Raw genomic sequence first — 19284 nt, 5'->3', positions numbered from 1 at the left:
GCTAAAAAAAAATTTGGTGGGAAAGTGAAAAAGAGACCATGGGGGAAGGAGACATAGGTTGAATTTTTGGGAGAATTAAAGAGTTTTGGTGGGAAAGTGGAAAAGGGCCATCAGGAATGAGAAGTTGGTGGATTACGAGAGGATATTCAAAAGTTTTTTTTTGGAGTGGAGCAGAGTAGAGACAGGAGGGATATAAGAGTTGTAAAAGAATAGGATGGGACATTGAGGAGACGTTTGAGAGGAAGAAAGGCACAAGATTTTTTCTTGGACAGAGAGGAAGAAGATGTTTGAAGGAAGAAAAATGGATTCTCCAGTTCAAAATGGAGAGAAAAACTAGAGGTAGAGGAGCAGAAGAGAGAAAGCTTGATTGGCTTTGCCAAATTTTGAGGTAGGTCTCACTTGAAGTCAAGCTAACACTGCTTTGGAGGAGGATCTCCAGGTTCTTTTGAGAAGGCACGTGAGTTGGAGAATAGAAGACACATAATTTGGGGAATTGGAAATTTAGAAAAATGGTGGCATGTTGAGAGATCAGCAACATCACCAGTATTAAAGAGCGGTCATTTCCTGATGAGTGGAAGGCGAACACACCTTACTTGGGTGGAGCCTTTCAAGTAAGATCACTATGAGTTTCATTTCTTCTTTGTTTTCAATACTGTTTTATTTCATTTTCTTTAGATTTATGAGCATTATCTTGTTGATTTGGTGTGGACATCAGGAGTTATTTGGTTGCTTTGACTGAATCTAATTGTCTGCATGCATGCTCTGTTCTGGTCACATTTTGGATTCTTTGATTTCCCCTTGTAAATAGTTGGATTTATCTTTAGGTTTGGCATTTGATAATCATATTGCTGCTCTTAGTTTGTATTACTTGTTCTTGATCTGTTGTTTAGGCATGAAATGTGGCTTTTGTTAGTCCATTTTGTTTTACCCATTCGTGCCTTGTTTTTGTTGCTTTCATCTACTTCTGGTTCACGCCCTTGGGCCTGCCAAGTGTTAAATCTGGTCCAAATCTAGTTTTCATAGAAAAAGGGAACTACAAAACTGTACGTGAGTTAGTGAAGGAGTTGGAGACGTAAGCTCAACTTGTTGAAGTCAATATTGATATCAAAGATATTGCTTCTGTGTCTGTGGGAAATAAACAGTTCATTGGGTTCAAGATCGTTGATGCAATTGATTAGGTTGAGCCAAACGGTCTCTTATTTGTTGAGTCATCATTCTTTCTTGAAATAATTGCTGATGTTGAAGAAGGAACAAATATTGACAGAAGATATATCTCCCCATAGTTTGTTACATACCCTGAGAAACTGATTGTTGAACTTGAGAATGCAAGAGTGTTCAACACAAATAAGAAGATTTCAATGATAAAGAGCATAATTCTTTTGTTAGAAAAGATCACTGAGAGCTCCTCTGTTTATGATTGTTGCGGATGTCTCTGGAGAAACTTTAGCATTCTTGAAGTGAACAAGCTGCGGGGAAAGTGGCACACAGTAGCTCTAAATGGTAAAACCTCTGAGGATGGAGATGCGGCATTGTTTGACATGGGAGCTATATATCATTTTCGTGGCTCGCAACACTGTAATATCTATAATGAAGCCTAGAGTTAACTAGACAGATATGTACAAAGCTACATAAGATGAGGGAGCCACTAACTTTTTTCGATTTCGAGACCTACTGGTGATTATTTGCTCCCAAAATGAAAGCCAATACAGTGGCACAAGAAGTGGCCTTCAAGACTGGACTGGTTATACTTACTGCATATTTACAATTGCAATGGAATGGTTGCGGGGTGGAGAAGTCTGAGTATTTTTTTCGCCTTGTTTCTAAAATCTGAAGATGTGAAGGGATCTACTGCTCTTAGAAACTTGAAATTATTGTTTAGGCATGCCCGTCATACCTGTAATAGCTGAGCTTCTTACTCTTAATTCATGTGGTTGGATCTCCACATAAAATCTACTGGAAAATGGAATGAGAAGATGGGGATTGTCAGAACTGAAACAGTCCTTTTTTATAAAATCTTCAGAATTTAAATTCAGTGGCACGACATATGGTCGGGCAGCAATGCTTCTATCAATTGAAGCAACAGAATGCACCATAATCATTGATATCTAATTTTCAGGCTATACTTTTGCTGAGTTAAAGCTTAAACAGTCCTTGTTACTCGGAGAGAATAGGGAGCTGCATGCATTGAATGTCCAAATCTTCCTTAAGACGCACCGGACTGATTATGCATTGGAGCTTTAACTGACGCACCTAGAGATCTCCATCAAGGCTGCATCTGTGGATTTTACACAGCAGGCTGCCACTCAAAAAGCCCCTCCACGCACAGATTTTTGCACCACCAGATTTTGTGAGAGGTATCCACCACGCACTACTAGGATGAGAATAAGGTTGCCACTTTGAACCTCCACTACACATCAGTTTATTTTTTGTAAAAAAAAAAAAAAAAAGAAGGCTGCCACTTTAAGAATATGGCACCACCGGATTTTGTGAAAGGCATCCACACGTTTTGATGAAATTTGGAGGGCAACCATACCATGCAAAGAAGATGACAACAAGCTGCCACTTTGAGGACGTCTCGGGATTTTCTTTTAGAACATGTAGCGTATAAAGCATCAGGGCCACCTATTTAGCATGCATGGGCCATGATCTCCATTAAGGCCATTTTTCAAGAACAGGAAAAGATAAGACATGGTATTATGATAAGCAGAAAAGAAAAACAAGGGCCAACATACAAGACGTAGCCATCTCTCTCAAAGCCTGTTGTTCATAAATTATAGTACTATTAAGGAGGCCCCACAGCTTTTAAAAAAAAATGCAGCAGTCACATGATTAACATCTACTCTATGTTCAAATAACAACCACAAGAACCATAATTATAACTGATGGCAACAACACAGAAGGTCATTTATTTCCTTTCCATTTTTTGGGGGGTTTGCAAAAATGGAATCTTTCACATGTTAGTTGATTGAGACTTTAATTGATGTGTTTACAAACTTGAATTTATAATTTGAATGCTATATACCTAATTAGAATGTTAGTTGATGTGTCATTTCTTCATGTATGTTTTAAAGTATATTAATTTTAGGATTGAATGATTGATATATTTTCTGAAAAAATATAAATTTATGTTACAAAATTCATAATTGAATTAGAAATCAATTTAATATCTTTGACATAAATAAATAAGAATAAATTAAAAATTAATATTTTCATTCATAAATGTAAAAAAAATCAAATATTTCTTTTCAAAGTTATGTTGGGACAGTATTTTGAAGAATAAAATCATCTAAGAATTTTAAAAAAAAAAACAAATTATATCATTTTTATTTTTATTTTTTTATTGTAGAAGTTGACTTTCTCCATGTGTAAAATTTAATGTGTTGGGTCGATTGACGGATTGAAACTTGAAAGTGGCCTAAAATGATAATTATATATATATTTTTATTTATTAGAAGTGATGGGGGTTGGTGACTGACTTGGTGTTGTGCTTCTATATGAATGAGTGATTCCCACCTGGAACTCGCCATTCCAAGTTTCTGAAGTTTCTCTCTTCTCTGCCCACCCAGCACCCATCTCTCTGTCCTTGGTCTGTATCATTTTAGCTTAATTTATTGCAAAGAAAAGCTTGTCTTACCTTTGATATAAGGATAGTGATTGCATGACCAGCAGGTGTTTTTGGAAGGGAGACACACATATTTGTAAACTTAGATATATATATATATATATATATATAGAGAGAGAGAGAGAGAGAGAGAGAGAGAGAGAGAGAGAGAGAGATATCTCGACTGTTTGGTGAGTTAGAAAATGTGGAGGCTCAAGGTTGCAGATGGAGGCAATGATCCCTACATCCTTCTATAAGAGATATGGGGTCCTCTTTAGAATCATGTTTTCACCACCAAACAACCATAATCTCTCTCTCCCTCTTACATTAGGCCTAGAATGGATCATTTTTATATAGTTGTGAATGGGTCATTATAGAATCAATAATAATGCCTAAAAAACAGACAAGAGGCAAGTCGAGCCATGTCACCTTCAGTCTTATTCTATTATCAGGTCACACATACTGAGTTAGAAACCTAAGCTTTGGCATGTTGTTTGGTTGATATTCAGAATGCCACTTCCATGTCTACTTTAACCATCTTGTGCTAAAACTGATTTCTCTTTTCTCTTGTATAGAGGTTTCTTAAAAAAAAAAAATTGCTTCATAAATGCAGCAAAAATGTGGTGCTATTCTTGGATGGTTAACATGAACATGTCATACTTATATGGTAAACGATTCGTTGGCCCAATTACCCCTCTTTTTCTAGAACTAAGAGAAGAGCTCTTCCTTCAACATTATAATGAAATCGATTGGAAGAAAGTACGACATCATTGTGCAAAGGTAAGTTTTAGTTATACTAGAACCATCTGTCCAAATATTTCATGCTTACATGAAACATTCTGGAAAATTTTATATTGCAGGAGGATCTCTACTATCCCCATTTGTTAATACAGGATTTGATGTGGCAAATATTTTGCCTTTCAACAAGTTGAGAGAAAAGGTTCTTGAAACAACAATGAAAAACATTCATTATGAAGATAAAAATAGTCGGTATATTACCATGGCATGTGTGGAGAAGGTAACACGATTGTCCGTATTATGAAATGTTTAAAAGGAAAAAGAAACTCTAATGGAAGAATGTCTCTTAAATTGAGCAGGTATTGTGTATGCTTGCTTGTTGGGTAGAAGATCCATATGGGGATTCTTTCAAGATTCACCTTGCTAGGCCCCTAGATTATATATGGATTGCAGAAGATGGAATTAAGATGTAGGTTAGATCCGATATATATATATATTTTTTAGAGTTTGTTTCGTATTTGAGATTGAACTTCATTCAAAGTCCTAACTTTGATAATTTTCATTGAGATATGTAGACCATTGGTAGTTAGTAGTGGGACACCAGTCTTGCCATTCAAGAGCTGATAGCTTGTAATCTCAAAGATGAAATTGGAGCCACGCTCATGAAAGGACATGGCTTCATAAAGAAATCTTAGGTGTTGTCTTGAATTTCTCAGATCATCTCTTCTTATGAATCATCATTATTTCTTGATGCCATTTGAAAGCTAATTAAGCTTGTAGGTTAGGGACAATCCTTTTGGTGATTTTTGAAGCATGTACATACACATTTCTAAGGAATCTTGGACATTCTCAGATCGGGATCATGGTTGGCAAGTTTCTGATTGCACTACAGAAAGTTTGAAGGTAACTAAATTTTGTTCAAACACTTCATATACTTGTCGCATGGTTTTCCATTAATTGAATTCTCATCTCTGTTACAGTGTTGTCTCCTTCTCTCAGTAATGCTGCTGGAAATTGTTGGGGAAAAAATTGAACTTGAATGGTTATATGATTCTGTCAATCTCCTGCTTTCCCAACAGGTGAGGATGATCTTTCTTGTATTATATCTACGGTCTCAATTACTAAACAAATCATGGCTTTTGTGATTTTAGAATTGTAGGAAGCTTTCTTATATTTCCTCCTTTGGATTTACCTTTCTCAGAATTATTTCTCCGGTATCAATAAACCCCATTTTCTATATACCTTTATAGAGTAAAAATGGTGGTTTATTAGCCTGGGAGTCTGCAGGAGCTTCCAAATGGTTGGAGGTAATTACCTCAACATATTGAAGTAACTTTAAACTTTGTTGATGGAATCTCTCTCTCTGTCTTTGTATATCTATCTATCTAAATCAATAGAATCCTTGAATGCTTTCAGTCACTAAATCCTACTAAAATGTTTGAAGATGTGGTCTTTGCACATGAGCAAGATTCTATTCAGGCATGTTGATTTCTTTTGTGACTCTTCATGCTTTAAATTCCTTCAAGATTAACAGAAGAATGGTCCAAGCATGTTGAGTGCACTGCATCAGCAATCCACGATTTAGTTTTGTTTAAGAAGTTATACCCGGGACACAAGAAGCAAGAGATAGAAATTTTCATAAAAAATGTTGTACAGTACATTGAAGAAATACAAATGCCTGATGGCTCATGGTATATATGTTTCTAAACTCAACTATTAGATTTGCTCAAGAATTTGCACAATTTTTTTTTTTTTTTTGTATGAGTTATTGAATATTCGATTTACATGAGGAAACATTTACATAAGTATGGAAAATAGGGACTCTACTTCACCTATGGCACATGGTTTTACTTCACCTATGGCACATGGTTTGCACTGAGAGGGCTAGCAGCTATCGGCAAGGCGTACCAAAATTGTCTTGCTGTTCGCAAAACAACTGATTTTCTACTCAAGTTACAACTAGATGATGGTGGTTGGGGATAAAGCTACCTTTCATGCTTAGACAAGGTAAGTTGTGATATCTTTTATGCATGCCACAATCCTTTGAAGAATCTGATGTGTGACATCCCACATTAGATAGGGGGGAAAGTTCCTGGTGCTATATAAGTATAGACTTCTCTTAACCTTGTAAACGCGTTTTAAAGCCGTGAAGGCCCTTTTGGGTCCAAAGCAGATAATATCTACATGGTTGAGAGGAATAAATTTCCTCTTCCTCTAATTGACTATTTGTTTTATCAGCTTTAGGGTGCTTCTGTATTCTCTAAGATTGATCTTCAGTCTAGATATCATTAGCTAAGGGTTAGAGGTGAGGATGCAAAACTGCTTTTCGAACTAGGTATGGGCATTATGAGTTTTTGGTTATGCCTTTTGGTTTGACTAATTCACCTACTGCTTTTATGGATTTAATGAATAAGGTATTCAAACCATATCTAGATTAGTTTGTGGTGGTTTTTATAGATGACATTTTGGTGTACTCAAGGAGTGGAGAAGAGCATGAGCGCCATTTGAGTATTGTATTGTAGACTCTAAGAGATAAGCAATTGTATGCTAAATTGAAAAAATGTGAGTTTTGGTTAGATAAAGTCTCTTTTCTTGGGCATGTGGTAATTAAGGATGGCATCTCAGTTGAGCCTGGAAATATAGACACTATAGCAAATTGGAGGAGACCTAATACTGTGACTGAAATCCGAAGTTTCTTGGGACTAGCTGGTTACTATAGACGATTTATTGAGGGTTTCTCTAAGATCGCCCTACTTTGACTAAGTTGACATAGAAAGGGGTTAAGTTTTAGTGGTTTGATGACTGTGAACATAGCTTTCAGGAGTTAAAGAATAGATTAGTGACGACTCCTATTTTAACTATCCCTTCAAGTTCAAGAGGATTTGTAGTGTATAGTGATGCCTCTCATCAGGGTTTGGGTTGTGTCCTTATGCAACATGGAAAAGTTGTGGCTTATGCTTCTAGACAGTTGAAGTCTTATGAGGGAAATTACCCCACTCATGATCTGGAGTTAGCTGTAGTGATTTTTGCACTTAAGATTTGGAGACATTTTCTTTTTGGTAAAACTTGTGAAATATTCACTGATCATAAGAGCTTGAAGTATTTGTTTTCCCAAAAGGAATTGAACATGAGACAAAGAAGATGGATAGAACTACTCAAGAACTATGATTGTTTTATTCAATATCATCTAGGGAAGGTGAATGTTGTAGCTAATGCCTTAAGTAGGAAATCAGTTGGTTCCCTAGTAGCTATTAAAGGTTGTCAAAGGCGATTAGTAGAGGATTTGAGGAGTTTACATGTCCATATTAGATTTCTAGAATCAGGAGCACTTGTGGCGAATTTTAGAGTGCAACCAAACTTAGTTGGGAGAATTAAGGCCCTACAAAAGAATGATTTGAAATTAGTGCAACTTATGGAAAAGGTTAAAAAGGACAGTAAGCCTAACTTTGTTTTATCAAATGATGGGATTTTGAGGTTTAGGACTAGACTTTGTGTCCCAAATGATGGAGACTTAAGGAGGGAGCTTTTGGAGGAAGCTCATTGTTCTAGGCTTGCGATCCACCCAAGAGGAACAAAGATGTACAAAGATTTGAGACAAAATTATTGGTGGTCAAGTATGAAGTGAGATATTACACAATTTGTCGCTTAGTGTTTAGTGTGTCAACAAGTGAAAGATGAGCATCAACGACTAGCAGGGTCTTTGCAACCACTTTCTATTCCTGAGTGGAAGTGGGAACATATTACTATGGATTTTGTGATAGGGTTACCAAGGACCTTAGGGGGCAATAATACTATTCGGGTGATTGTTGATCGATTGACAAAGTCTGCTCACTTCTTGCCTATGAAAATCAACTTCTCTATGGACCATCTAGCTTCTTTATATGTCAGGGAGATTGTGAGAATGCATGGTGTACTTGTTTCCATAGTATCTGTGAAACCAAGGTTTGGTTAATCTTGATTTTGATGATAACAAAACAAGGTTTAGAACTAATGACTACATTTTAAGTGTGATTAGGCAAGATGACTTCTAAAGTGGCAATCCAAAGACAAATCAAGCCAAGGAGAAATCATGAAGAAGAAGACCACCTCAAAGAGAAGAGTTTTTCAAGACCAAAGCTTCTTAAGTCTCTTTGTAAGGTTGTTGGTGCACTAGGATTTCCATGCATTATTTTCCTTACTTATGCACCTAAATCATCCAAGAGTTATTTAGTTTTAAATATTTTTAAAATTGGATGATTTCATGTTTTCAACTAAAACCTTGTGTTAAATGTTGTTTCAAACTTGTTTAAAAGGTTATAAGTTGGAAAAGTTGGTTGTTGGGCAAAAAACGACTCAATTGGCTAAATCGGGTGAACCGGATGAACAGTAACCGGTTGACCCCCAGCTCAACCGGTTGAACCGGATGAACAGTACCCCGGTCGACCGTTCGAAAAATGTAAAAATTTTCTCTTTCTTCCAGAACGGTTGTTCAACCGGTCAAGGTCGAACCTCGTCCGGTCGAGGTCCGGTCAAGGTCCGGTCGAGACCCTGTCGAGGCCCAACGGTCTCCTGCCAAGCATTAAATGCTAACGGCTAGTCAACCGGTCGACCCCCAGCTCGACCGGTCGAACCCCAAACGGCTAGTTTGGCTTTTTTCTTCTATAAAAAGGCTCCAATCTTCATTGTTTAAAAAGCTTAACCTTCCCAAGTCATTCTTGATTATATTTGAGCCTTGGAAGAGTGTTTTTGAGTGCACCATTGTTTCATAACTTGCATATCTTTAGTGCACCATTCAATCCTAGCTTTTCTTGTATCATATGAGCTTAAAATTCTTGTGCTAGGATTTTTGTAAACCTTTGAGATCATTATTTGTAAACCTTGAGAGGAAGTTTCAAGAGAGGGACATCTCTTGAGAATTGTAAAGGGTGCTTGGAGCCAAAAGTCCAAGAGGGTCAATTGGAACCATAATCCAATTGTAAGAAGATTGGAAGCTTGGTTGAAGCTTCAAGCTAGTGGAACCCTCACTCGGTTAGGAGATTGAGGAGAGTGGATGTAGGCCGGGTTGCGCCGAACCACTATAAACTCTCGTGTTTGCTCTCTCTCTTCCCTAACTCTTTTAATTTATATGCAATTGTCTTTATTTTGCTTATCATATACTTGCATATAAATTGTCTCTTATTTTTACTTAGTTTAAATTTGAAAAAGAGACCATCACCCTATTCACCCCCCCTTTAGGGTGATTATCATAGGTTGGATTAGCCTCAAATTCCTAACAGTATCTGATAAAGATCCTCATTTTACTTCTAAATTTTGTCATAATCTATAGAAAGCTTTGGGTACTAAGTTGAGTTTTAGTACTGCTTTCCATCCTCGGATTGATGGTCAATTAGAAAGGGTAATTCAAGTTTTGGAAGATTTGTTGAGAGCTTGTACTTTAGACTTAAAAGGTAATTGGGATGATTACTTATCTTTAGTAGAGTTTGCCTATAATAATAACTTTCAAGTTAGCATTGGGATGACACCTTTTGAGGGGCTATATGGTAGGAAATGTCGATCTCCTGTTTGTTGGGATGATGTTGGAGAAAGAAAACTTTTGGGGCCTAAACTTGTTCAGTTAACAGTTGAAATATTTGCCTTAATTAAAAAAAGATTAAAGACAGCTCAAAGTAGACAGAAAAGTTATACTGACAATCGCAGGCGAAATTTGGAGTTTAAGGTAGGTGATAATGTTTTCTTAAAAGTATTGCCTATGAAATCTATGATGAGATTTGGGAGAAAGGGAAAGCTTAGTCCTCGATTTGTGGGTCCATTCGAGATATTAGAAAGAGTAGGCACTTTGGCATATAAAGTGGCCTTGCCCCCAAGCTTGTCTAAGATTCATAATATATTCCACATTTCAAATTTGATGGAGTTGGAGCCTATTTAGATTTCTGAAGACTTGACTTATGAAGAAGTACCAATTCAGATTGTGGATGTGATGGACAAGGTACGTACTACATCATGCTGTTGTCAAGTTAGTAAAGATCCAATGGAGCAATCATAGTATTTGAGAAGCCACTTTGGAATTAGAAAAGGAGATGAGAGAAAAGCACCCATGTCTTTTTCAAGACCCAGTTATGTCAAGTTTAGAGGACTAAACTTTTGTTAAGGAGAGGAGGATGTAACACCCCAAAATTTACTTTAAGGGCAAAATAGTAAATTACAAGTAATTAATTCATTAATTAAACTCATTAAGGGTGAAAGAGTCCTTTTACAATTAATAATCCTAGGTATAAATTAGATCTTCCTCTTACCTTCTTTATTCAGAAAACCCTATCAACCAAAATTAGAGAATTAGAGATCTTAGGGCTCGAGGGTTAGAGGTTCAGAGTTTGAAGTTTAGGTAAGATTCTAACCCTAAATTAATTAAATTGTAGTTAACATTGCAAATCAAAATTTTTCAGTCTGGGAGTTTCATTTATAGAACTATTTTTTTGTGCGGGAATAAAAGTAGATTTTATTCAAAGAAGCCCCCCATGCTTCAATTCATAGATTTTGCTGAAGGGCTTGTCCCTACTGCGCTTCTGACCAAAATATCTTAACTACAAAGCTAAACCTTCTCTGTTGCAGCCCATGAATCAAAACACTGGTCGAAGAAGAAGAAGCGAGAGGAACAAAAGTTTGCTATAAAAAGTTATCTTTTGTTGGGAAGCGTTTCCTTAGAAATTTTTATTCAAGTGTCAAGTACTGAAATTGTTTGTTCCATAGCTTTGCCAGAGTCTACCAAGTCCAATGGGAGAATCAGTAGTTGACTATGGTAGAGTTCCTTACATGCCAGATGTTATATTCAACATTGTAAGCATTTCATCCTCACCCCAAAAGAGTTTAGATTTCATTCTCAGCCGTTTCTTCCAGTCTCACTCTACATCCCTATTTCGATTACTTCATAAACGTCTCGTTTATCATCGCTCCAACAAAGTTGAAGAAAGAAAGGCTTAATGTGTTAGTATGAACTCGTAGCGAGGATTGTGTTATTTTTTTGTTTGGTAGTTTAAACCATAAATTGTAACATCATGGTATTATCCATCAAAATTATTATGAAAATATTTTATTTGGAATACAACAAATTCTTCTCTATTCTCAATGCTAATGAGTATTATTATTGTTAGAGGTATTCATAGAATTTTATTTTTTTGAAAATCAGTTTGTATTCGATAATTCCTAAAAAAGAAAAATCAAATGAGAGCCTATAGTTTCGGCCAACTCTTAACTACAACTAAATAAAAAATTAAATCTTTTAGTGGGGGTCCTTCATAGTTGCACTAATAAGAATACATATGTAGCAATTTATTTCTACTAGCTACCTTATGTCTCATTTGAGTCTTCTAGAGGAGAAAGTTTGTGGTGGACGACTAAATGGAAATTGGGTTTGAGCATTGATGAATTTGAAGGATTGAATGCAGAGTTTGAATTCTTTAATTGACAAGTTCTGATGCCATAATGAATTTGCAAATTTGAAGAATAAAAGAGAGAATTGTTTTTGGTTGTTTTTTTTTTTTTTTAAAATTCGAAGTTTCTGCATAAGTTACAATGGATAGAAAGAGAGAAGAAGGAAAGAAAGGATATGATTTTTGCATTGTTTGATAAAATTTATAAAGCACTTTTAAAAAGTTAAAAAATTACTTACAATATTTCTACTTTGAATAGAAATATTATCATATGCATTCTTAGAATGAATTATTTGATCAAAAGCCTAGTTATAATTGGAAATTAGGAATAAGGAGGTCCAACAACACATCTGCTCCATGTTCACCCTAATTATAACTGATGGCAACAACACAAAAGGTCATTTATTTCCCTTTTTGTTTTTTCGGCTTTAGTGGGATGTGTAAGGGAAAAACGTGGCTTAATCATAACTACAATCTAATTTAAATGTTATATACCTAATTGATGTATCATTTCTTTAAGTACGTCTTAAAATATATTAATTTTAGGATTGATTGTATGACCTAAATAATGGACTGCGGAATATATTAGAAACTAATTAAATATATTAGACATAAATATATATAGATAAGAATAAATTAAAAATTAATATTTTAATTATAAATTGTACAAAAAATCAAATATTTCTTATCAAAGTTGTGCTTTGGGAGTCTTAAGGGATAAAATCATCTATGAATTTTGAAAAAAAAGGGATGTACTTTATTTATTTATTTGTTATAGAAGTTAATAGAAAATAAACCTCCCACACCGATCGAGTTTATTAACTTTCTCCATGTGTTAAACGACTTCAGAGTAAAGAAAATTTAATGTGTTTGGTCTATTCATTGATAGTAGAAAGTGACCTAAAATGATATGAGACCTAATGCATTGAATTCTTTAATGGTCTAACCGTTTTTAAAAATATATCAATTATAAAATACTTGAAAGTCCAAAAATGTTCACTCTACACTAATTTCCACAAACTGAAGTGGGTGAAAAAAGAATTAATAGAAGTGACGGGGGTTAGTGACTGACTTCGTGTTGTGCTTCTATATGAATGAATGATTCCACCTGCAACTCACCATTCCAAGGTTCTGAAGTTTCTCTCTTCTCTGCCCACCCAGCACCTGTCTCTCTGTCTTTGGTCTGTATCATTTTAATTTAATTTTATTGCGAAGAAAAGTCTGTTTTACCTTTATGATGATTGGATGATCAGCAGGTGTTTTCGGAAGATAGACACACATATTTGTAAACTTAGATATATATAGAGATATATCTCTTCAGTTTGGTGAGTTAGAAATGTGGAGGCTCAAGGTTGCAGATGGGGGCAATGATCCCTACATCTACAGCACCAACAACTTCGTGGGAAGACAGATATGGGAGTTTGATCCTGACTATGGAACCCCAGAAGAGCGAAATGAGGTCGAAGCAGCTCGTGAGAACTTCTGGAAAAACCGATATCAGGTTAAGCCCAGCAGCGACCTCCTTTGGCGGATGCAGGTGATTTGATCCCATCTATCTCAAGATTGCAGTTTTTCACTGACTATACATGTCTTCCATGCATACATGCTACATAGCTTTTCTTATTGTTAACTTTATTCATTTTTGCTCCCTGATATATATATATATACATATATTCTCATATTTTGCCCCCCTTCACTTCATTTCCTAGCTCTACTGCTCCTCAGCATGTGTAGCCTCCTATTTTTGGCTTACACGTAGACTTTTTAATAAATTGGGAAAAGAACATGTTGGTGAACACTTGACCTCCCATCAAATGAGATGACCACATAAGAAGACCATATGAGGTTCAGCTCCTAGCAAATGAGGCTATGATATCATAAAGGAGAAAAAAAAAAAAAGATATATTACGGATACTATAAGCATGGTTTAAAATATCAATAAATACAGATATATTAATACTTGGATTTCATGGATATATCGAAAATATTAAAGAAATATCAGTGGATAGTTTGACAGAAATATTGATGAGATGAAAATTATTCGAAATTCATGAAAATATTTGGAAAAACTCCAAAAAAAATTATAAAATAAATAAAAATATACATGTTAAAGTTATTTTGTAAATGTAATTAACACATGTATGGTTAAAGAGAAAAATATTAGTGAATGAGGATATATGAGTCTTAATATATAATTTATTATTTAACTTATCAAATTAATTTAAATTAATAAAATATTAGAACTTCATTATTTTTTTATATTTTTGTATTTTTTTTAATAAATTTATATTTTTAATATTTTAAAATAAAAAGATTCAAAATTAAAATGATAAATATAAAAAATTTAAAAGTAAAGTGATAGTAATTAATTTTTTAAAATATGATTAATGAGATACATGATAATATATTTAATATTAAAATTATAATTTATTTAATTCAAATGCATTTAATAATGTAAAATAAATGATGACGCATATATGATTTGTTTAATATATATATTTTTTATATTTAATTATCATATCAATGATATAAAAAAGTCTTGTTAAGAAAATTATAATGTTGGTTTTTATACTTTTATAATAAATTAAATAAAATTTAAAATAAAATAATTAGATTTTTTTAATAATAAACTTTAACATATTTAAATTAAATATATATTAACAAAAGTGAGCTTGGCCCAGTGGTAGCCAAATTTCAATCCAAACATTTCGGCTTGGGTTCGATTCCTGGTAAGCTTGCCACGTTTCAAACCATGACTACAAGTAGGTGATTTTGGGTCTTGCCCTAGGTTGAGAGACCATCAACCAGATAGTTCAATAATGAGAGTAAGACCTATTGTAAAATCGAGTTTTGATATCATGTTGAACAATCAATTTCTTAAAAACTTAAGTTTAAAGGATTTGGACTCATAATAAATATTATGCACATTAACGATTGTTACACCTATCTTCACTCTAATAGTCCCACCTAGCTTGGAATAATTGTACAAATAGATGTTTACTATTGAGGTTAATTTACCTTTTCTTTTCTTTTAAACTTGTTCTTCACTAACTCCCATTTCATTTGGCCAAAAAAAAAAAAAACCTGCAGTTTTTGAGAGAGAAGAATTTCAAACAAACAATACCACAAGTGAAGGTTGGGGATGGTGAAGCAATTACATATGAGACAGCCACAATAGCACTGAGAAGGAGTGCACATTTCTTTTCAGCCTTGCAGGCAAGTGATGGCCATTGGCCTGCAGAAAATTCTGGCCCATTGTATTTTCTTCCTCCTCTGGTGAGTCGACTCAACATCTTCTCACCCTCATCAAAATCATGAATATAGACCATTTTAACAGCCATTCTCAATGGCATAATTTCATGGAAAATGCAGGTCATGTGTCTATACATTACAGGGCATCTTGACATTGTATTCCCCGGAGAATTTCTTAAAGAAATTCTTCGCTACCTATACTGCCATCAGGTACATATATTTTGAACCTAGTCATCATTCTAACCTCATAAATGGGCTTGGAGCTTTAAAGTATGAAAATGGCTTATGAACATTGCAGAATGAAGATGGTGGGTGGGGATTTCATATTGAGGGACAAAGCACCATGTTTTGTACAACCCTCAGCTACATTTGTATGCGTATCCTTGGAGAAGGGCGAGATGGTGGAAGAGACAATGCTTGTGCAAGAGGGCGTAAATGGATCCATGACCGAGGTGGAGTGACATCCATTCCGTCTTGGGGAAAGACTTGGCTTTCAGTATGGCCATTTTAAACACAAATTCATATTCATCCTATGCCATTTATTCTTGTGTGTTGGACTGAATCTTATATGAAATTGTTTCTTCCATGCAGCTATTTGGCTTATTTGACTGGTCAGGAAGCAACCCAATGCCCCCAGAGTTTTGGCTCCTCCCTTCTTTTCTTCCTATGCATCCAGGTTTATGCTATGTCCACCAACTCAAGTTCTTGAATTTAACATCTACTTTGCACTTAATGTATTTTACATATTAAGATCTTCTTGCATGGAATTTGGAATTTGTCACATTGACTCAGAACAGAGTCGGGACAAAAAGGATAAGCGAAAAGTTGAGCAACTTGAGCTTTATACATTGATAAGATGGCACATGAATACATACAAATCCAACCTGGGACCGGTTTATTGGTCTTAAGGGCTTCCATTGCGATGTCTACCAAAACATCTTATACTAAAAAGATTTTATTTTCCTCTCTTTGGTATTGCTTTGTCTTGGTCTACCTTCTTTTCATTTGAGTCCTTAAATGCAGCAAGAATGTTTTGCTACAGTCGGATGGTTTACATGCCCATGTCGTACTTATATGGTAAACGATTCATTGGCCCAATCACGCCTCTTGTTTTAGAACTAAGAGAAGAGCTTTTCCTTCAACCTTATAATGAAATCAACTGGAAGAAAGTACGACATCTTTGTGCAAAGGTAAGTTTTGATTTTTTATGGAAACAATTTCTTTTTCCTATGAATATGCTACGCATGCATGAAACACACATTTAAAATTGTTTAATATTGCAGGAGGATCTCTACTACCCCCATCCCCTAATACAAGATCTAATGTGGGATAGTTTGTACATATGTACCGAGCCTCTTCTTACTCGTTGGCCCTTCAAAAAGTTGAGAAAGAAGGCTCTTGAAGTAACAATGAAACACATCCATTATGAAGATGAAAACAGTCGATACATTACCATTGGATGTGTGGAGAAGGTATTTTTTCAGTAATGGATAATGACTATTCAGACAATATGTCACTTCTTTGGGGTACTGATATCGCTTAAATTGAACAGGTATTGTGTATGCTCGCATGTTGGGTTGAAGATCCAAATGGGGATTATTTCAAGAAGCACCTTGCTAGGATCCCAGATTATATATGGGTTGCAGAAGATGGAATAAAGATGCAGGTCAGAAGACAAGTTCAATCACTAATCTCCTAAACAGTTGTAGGAAAATTAGATAATATGTGTTGATCTTTTTCTTAAAATTTTTCAAGTATGCAAATGGTTTGAAGCTGCTTTTATCCCTTTCCTGCCTAATTGGTTTTGAAATTGTCGATTATTGTAGAGCTTTGGTAGTCAAGAGTGGGACACTAGTTTTGCCCTTCAAGCACTGCTAGCTTGCAATATGACTGATGAACTTGGACTTGCACTCAAGAAAGGACATGAATTCATAAAGGAATCTCAGGTTTGATCTTGAATTCCATAGTTTATTTCTTTACTTCAACCAGAATCTACTTGGGTTTCTCATGGTCTATTTACTTCATACTACCTGAAATCTTGAAGGTCAAGGACAATCCTTCTGGTGACTTTAAAAGCATGTACCGCCACATTTCCAAGGGATCGTGGACATTCTCAGATCAGGATCATGGTTGGCAAGTTTCTGATTGCACTGCAGAAGGTTTGAAGGTAACTCTTTTTGCTCAAACACTTCAATTAAGTCAGGGCTTGCAGATTAACTGAAGTTACTTGGTTTCTTACTGAAGTCCCCTCTCTGTCATAGTGTTGTCTTCTCTTTTCAATGATGGCACCAAAAATTGTTGGTATGAAGATGGAACCTGAACGACTATTTGATTCTGTCAACATCCTGCTTTCGCTGCAGGTGAGACTCATCTTCCTTATGCCATTTCTATGGTTATCCCCTTCACAAAATAGGTCATAACTTCTTAGTAGCAATAACCCCCATTTTTTAAACCACCGTAGAGTAAAAATGGTGGTTTAGCTGCCTGGGAGCCTGCAGGAGCTTCAAAATGGTTGGAGGTAAATTACTTCAACATGTTTAAGTAACTTCAATATTTTTGCATTATCTCTCTTTCTTTCTCACTCTCTGTGTTCTTTGAATCTAAATCAATGCCAATCTCTTCTCTTTTCAGCTACTTAACCCCACTGAATTTTTTACAGACATTGTCATCGAGCATGAGTAAGATTCTTGATAACAGACCAACTTTCTTTTCTAACTTTGATAGCTTTAACGTCCTTGGAGACTAACAGAACAGTGATGCAGGTATGTTGAGTGCACTGCATCAGCCATTCAGGCTCTAGTTTTGTTTAAGAAGTTATACCCAGGACACAGGAAGAACGAGATAGACAATTTCATCACAAATGCTGCTAAGTACATTGAAGACATGCAAATGCCTGATGGCTCATGGTATGTTTCTCAACTGCACTATTATTATTTCACTAAGGAAATCTTTTATTATATATGCAGTGCAGATCCATTTAAACAAAGAAACATTTCACCAGGTATGGCAATTGGGGAGTATGTTTTACCTATGGCTCATGGTTTGCACTTGGGGGCCTAGCAGCTGCTGGCAAGACTTACCACAATTGTCTTGCTATTGGTAGAGCTGTTGAGTTTCTACTCAAATCACAAAGAGATGATGGTGGTTGGGGAGAGAACTGTACTTCTTGCCCGGATAAGGTAATTTTTACATGCCACCCACTGCTCTGTTTTCTGGTATAAACATGGACAAAAACAAGTAATCCTTGTGCTTGGTGATACAGAAATATACACCTCTTAAAGGAAACAGGTCAAATTTGGTACAAACCGGGTGGGCTCTCATGGGTCTGCTTTCTTCTGGGCAGGTTAGTTTTTACAGTTCCATCATCAATATGCTTACCTTGGTCTTCTACATTACTTTCACAATATGGCTTCTTCCCAAATATTTGAGTCTAACCTTTCCTTTCTAACAGGCAGAGAGAGACCCAACACCTCTTCACAAGGCTGCAAAGCTGTTGATTAATTCCCAAATGGAAGATGGTGATTTTCCCCAACAGGTAGCTCACTTGGTTTTGGGAAATGGAAAATGATGTTCTTTTGTAGCTGACTATATATACTGGGTGGTAGTCTAACCATTTAATCATCAATTATCTATGGCAGGAAATCACTGGAGCCTTCATGAAGAATTGCATGTTACACTATGCAACTTATAGGAATACTTTTCCATTGTGGGCTCTTGCACAGTATGTAAGTGGGTGCCATTGCCTTAAGGCTGGTTGCATTGCCATGCCGTTGAAGCATCTGTAGGAGAAAAGCTCAATGTTGAGTAACGTCGAGGCCTTTGAGTAATGTCAAGTAAATGAAAGGTTTATCTATGCCACAATTAAGAACTTTGAAGAATAGTTTGTGCAAGAGAATAAAACAATAGCAGACCCTTATTAAATGAACATCATTGTGCAGAATATATATACAAAAATGGGTAGAAAATGAAAGACAAGTCAACTACTTCTGCTTAAGTTTAGCTAATCAATTGAATCGTGCTGATACAAATGGAAAGAATAAATCTTCTCCTATTTTATATGTTAAACAACAGTTGAATGATTATGCGAAAATAATCTAGCCATTGTTGGTTTAAGGGTATCAAAACAAAGGACTAGCCCAAAAGACGCAAACAAAGAACATAATGAATAGTAAGAAAAACTTATCGGCTGAAGGGTGACAAACATGCACTGTCCTTGAAATAGATCCACTCTCCTCGAAGACAAACTTGGTGCACTTGGGTACCAGTGGTCTACCTCCAGGATTCAAC

General features: G+C 35.6%; 1 protein-coding gene and 1 pseudogene across 1 annotated transcript; both read left to right on the top strand.

The window, feature by feature from the left end:
* The first annotated feature begins 4219 nt into the window (after positions 1-4219).
* Positions 4220-6322, top strand: LOC132254338 (beta-amyrin synthase-like; annotated as a pseudogene).
* A 6560-nt stretch (positions 6323-12882) lies between these two features.
* LOC100249623 (beta-amyrin synthase 1) lies at positions 12883-18922 on the top strand. The gene is made up of 18 exons (XM_010656941.3): positions 12883-13282; positions 14836-15021; positions 15118-15207; positions 15296-15493; positions 15589-15673; positions 16021-16187; positions 16281-16469; positions 16550-16663; positions 16824-16943; positions 17042-17164; positions 17259-17357; positions 17459-17515; positions 17629-17675; positions 17760-17903; positions 17999-18176; positions 18260-18340; positions 18449-18532; positions 18636-18922. The coding sequence occupies exons 1-18, from the start codon at positions 13082-13084 to the stop codon at positions 18780-18782; spliced, it is 2310 nt and encodes a 769-aa protein (XP_010655243.1). The 5' UTR covers positions 12883-13081; the 3' UTR covers positions 18783-18922.
* The last annotated feature ends 362 nt before the right edge of the window (positions 18923-19284 follow it).

This window comes from Vitis vinifera, chromosome 9 (genome assembly GCF_030704535.1).
Source record: "Vitis vinifera cultivar Pinot Noir 40024 chromosome 9, ASM3070453v1".
NCBI classification, from domain to species: Eukaryota; Viridiplantae; Streptophyta; class Magnoliopsida; order Vitales; family Vitaceae; genus Vitis; species Vitis vinifera.
This window is presented reverse-complemented; position numbering and strand designations above follow the sequence as displayed.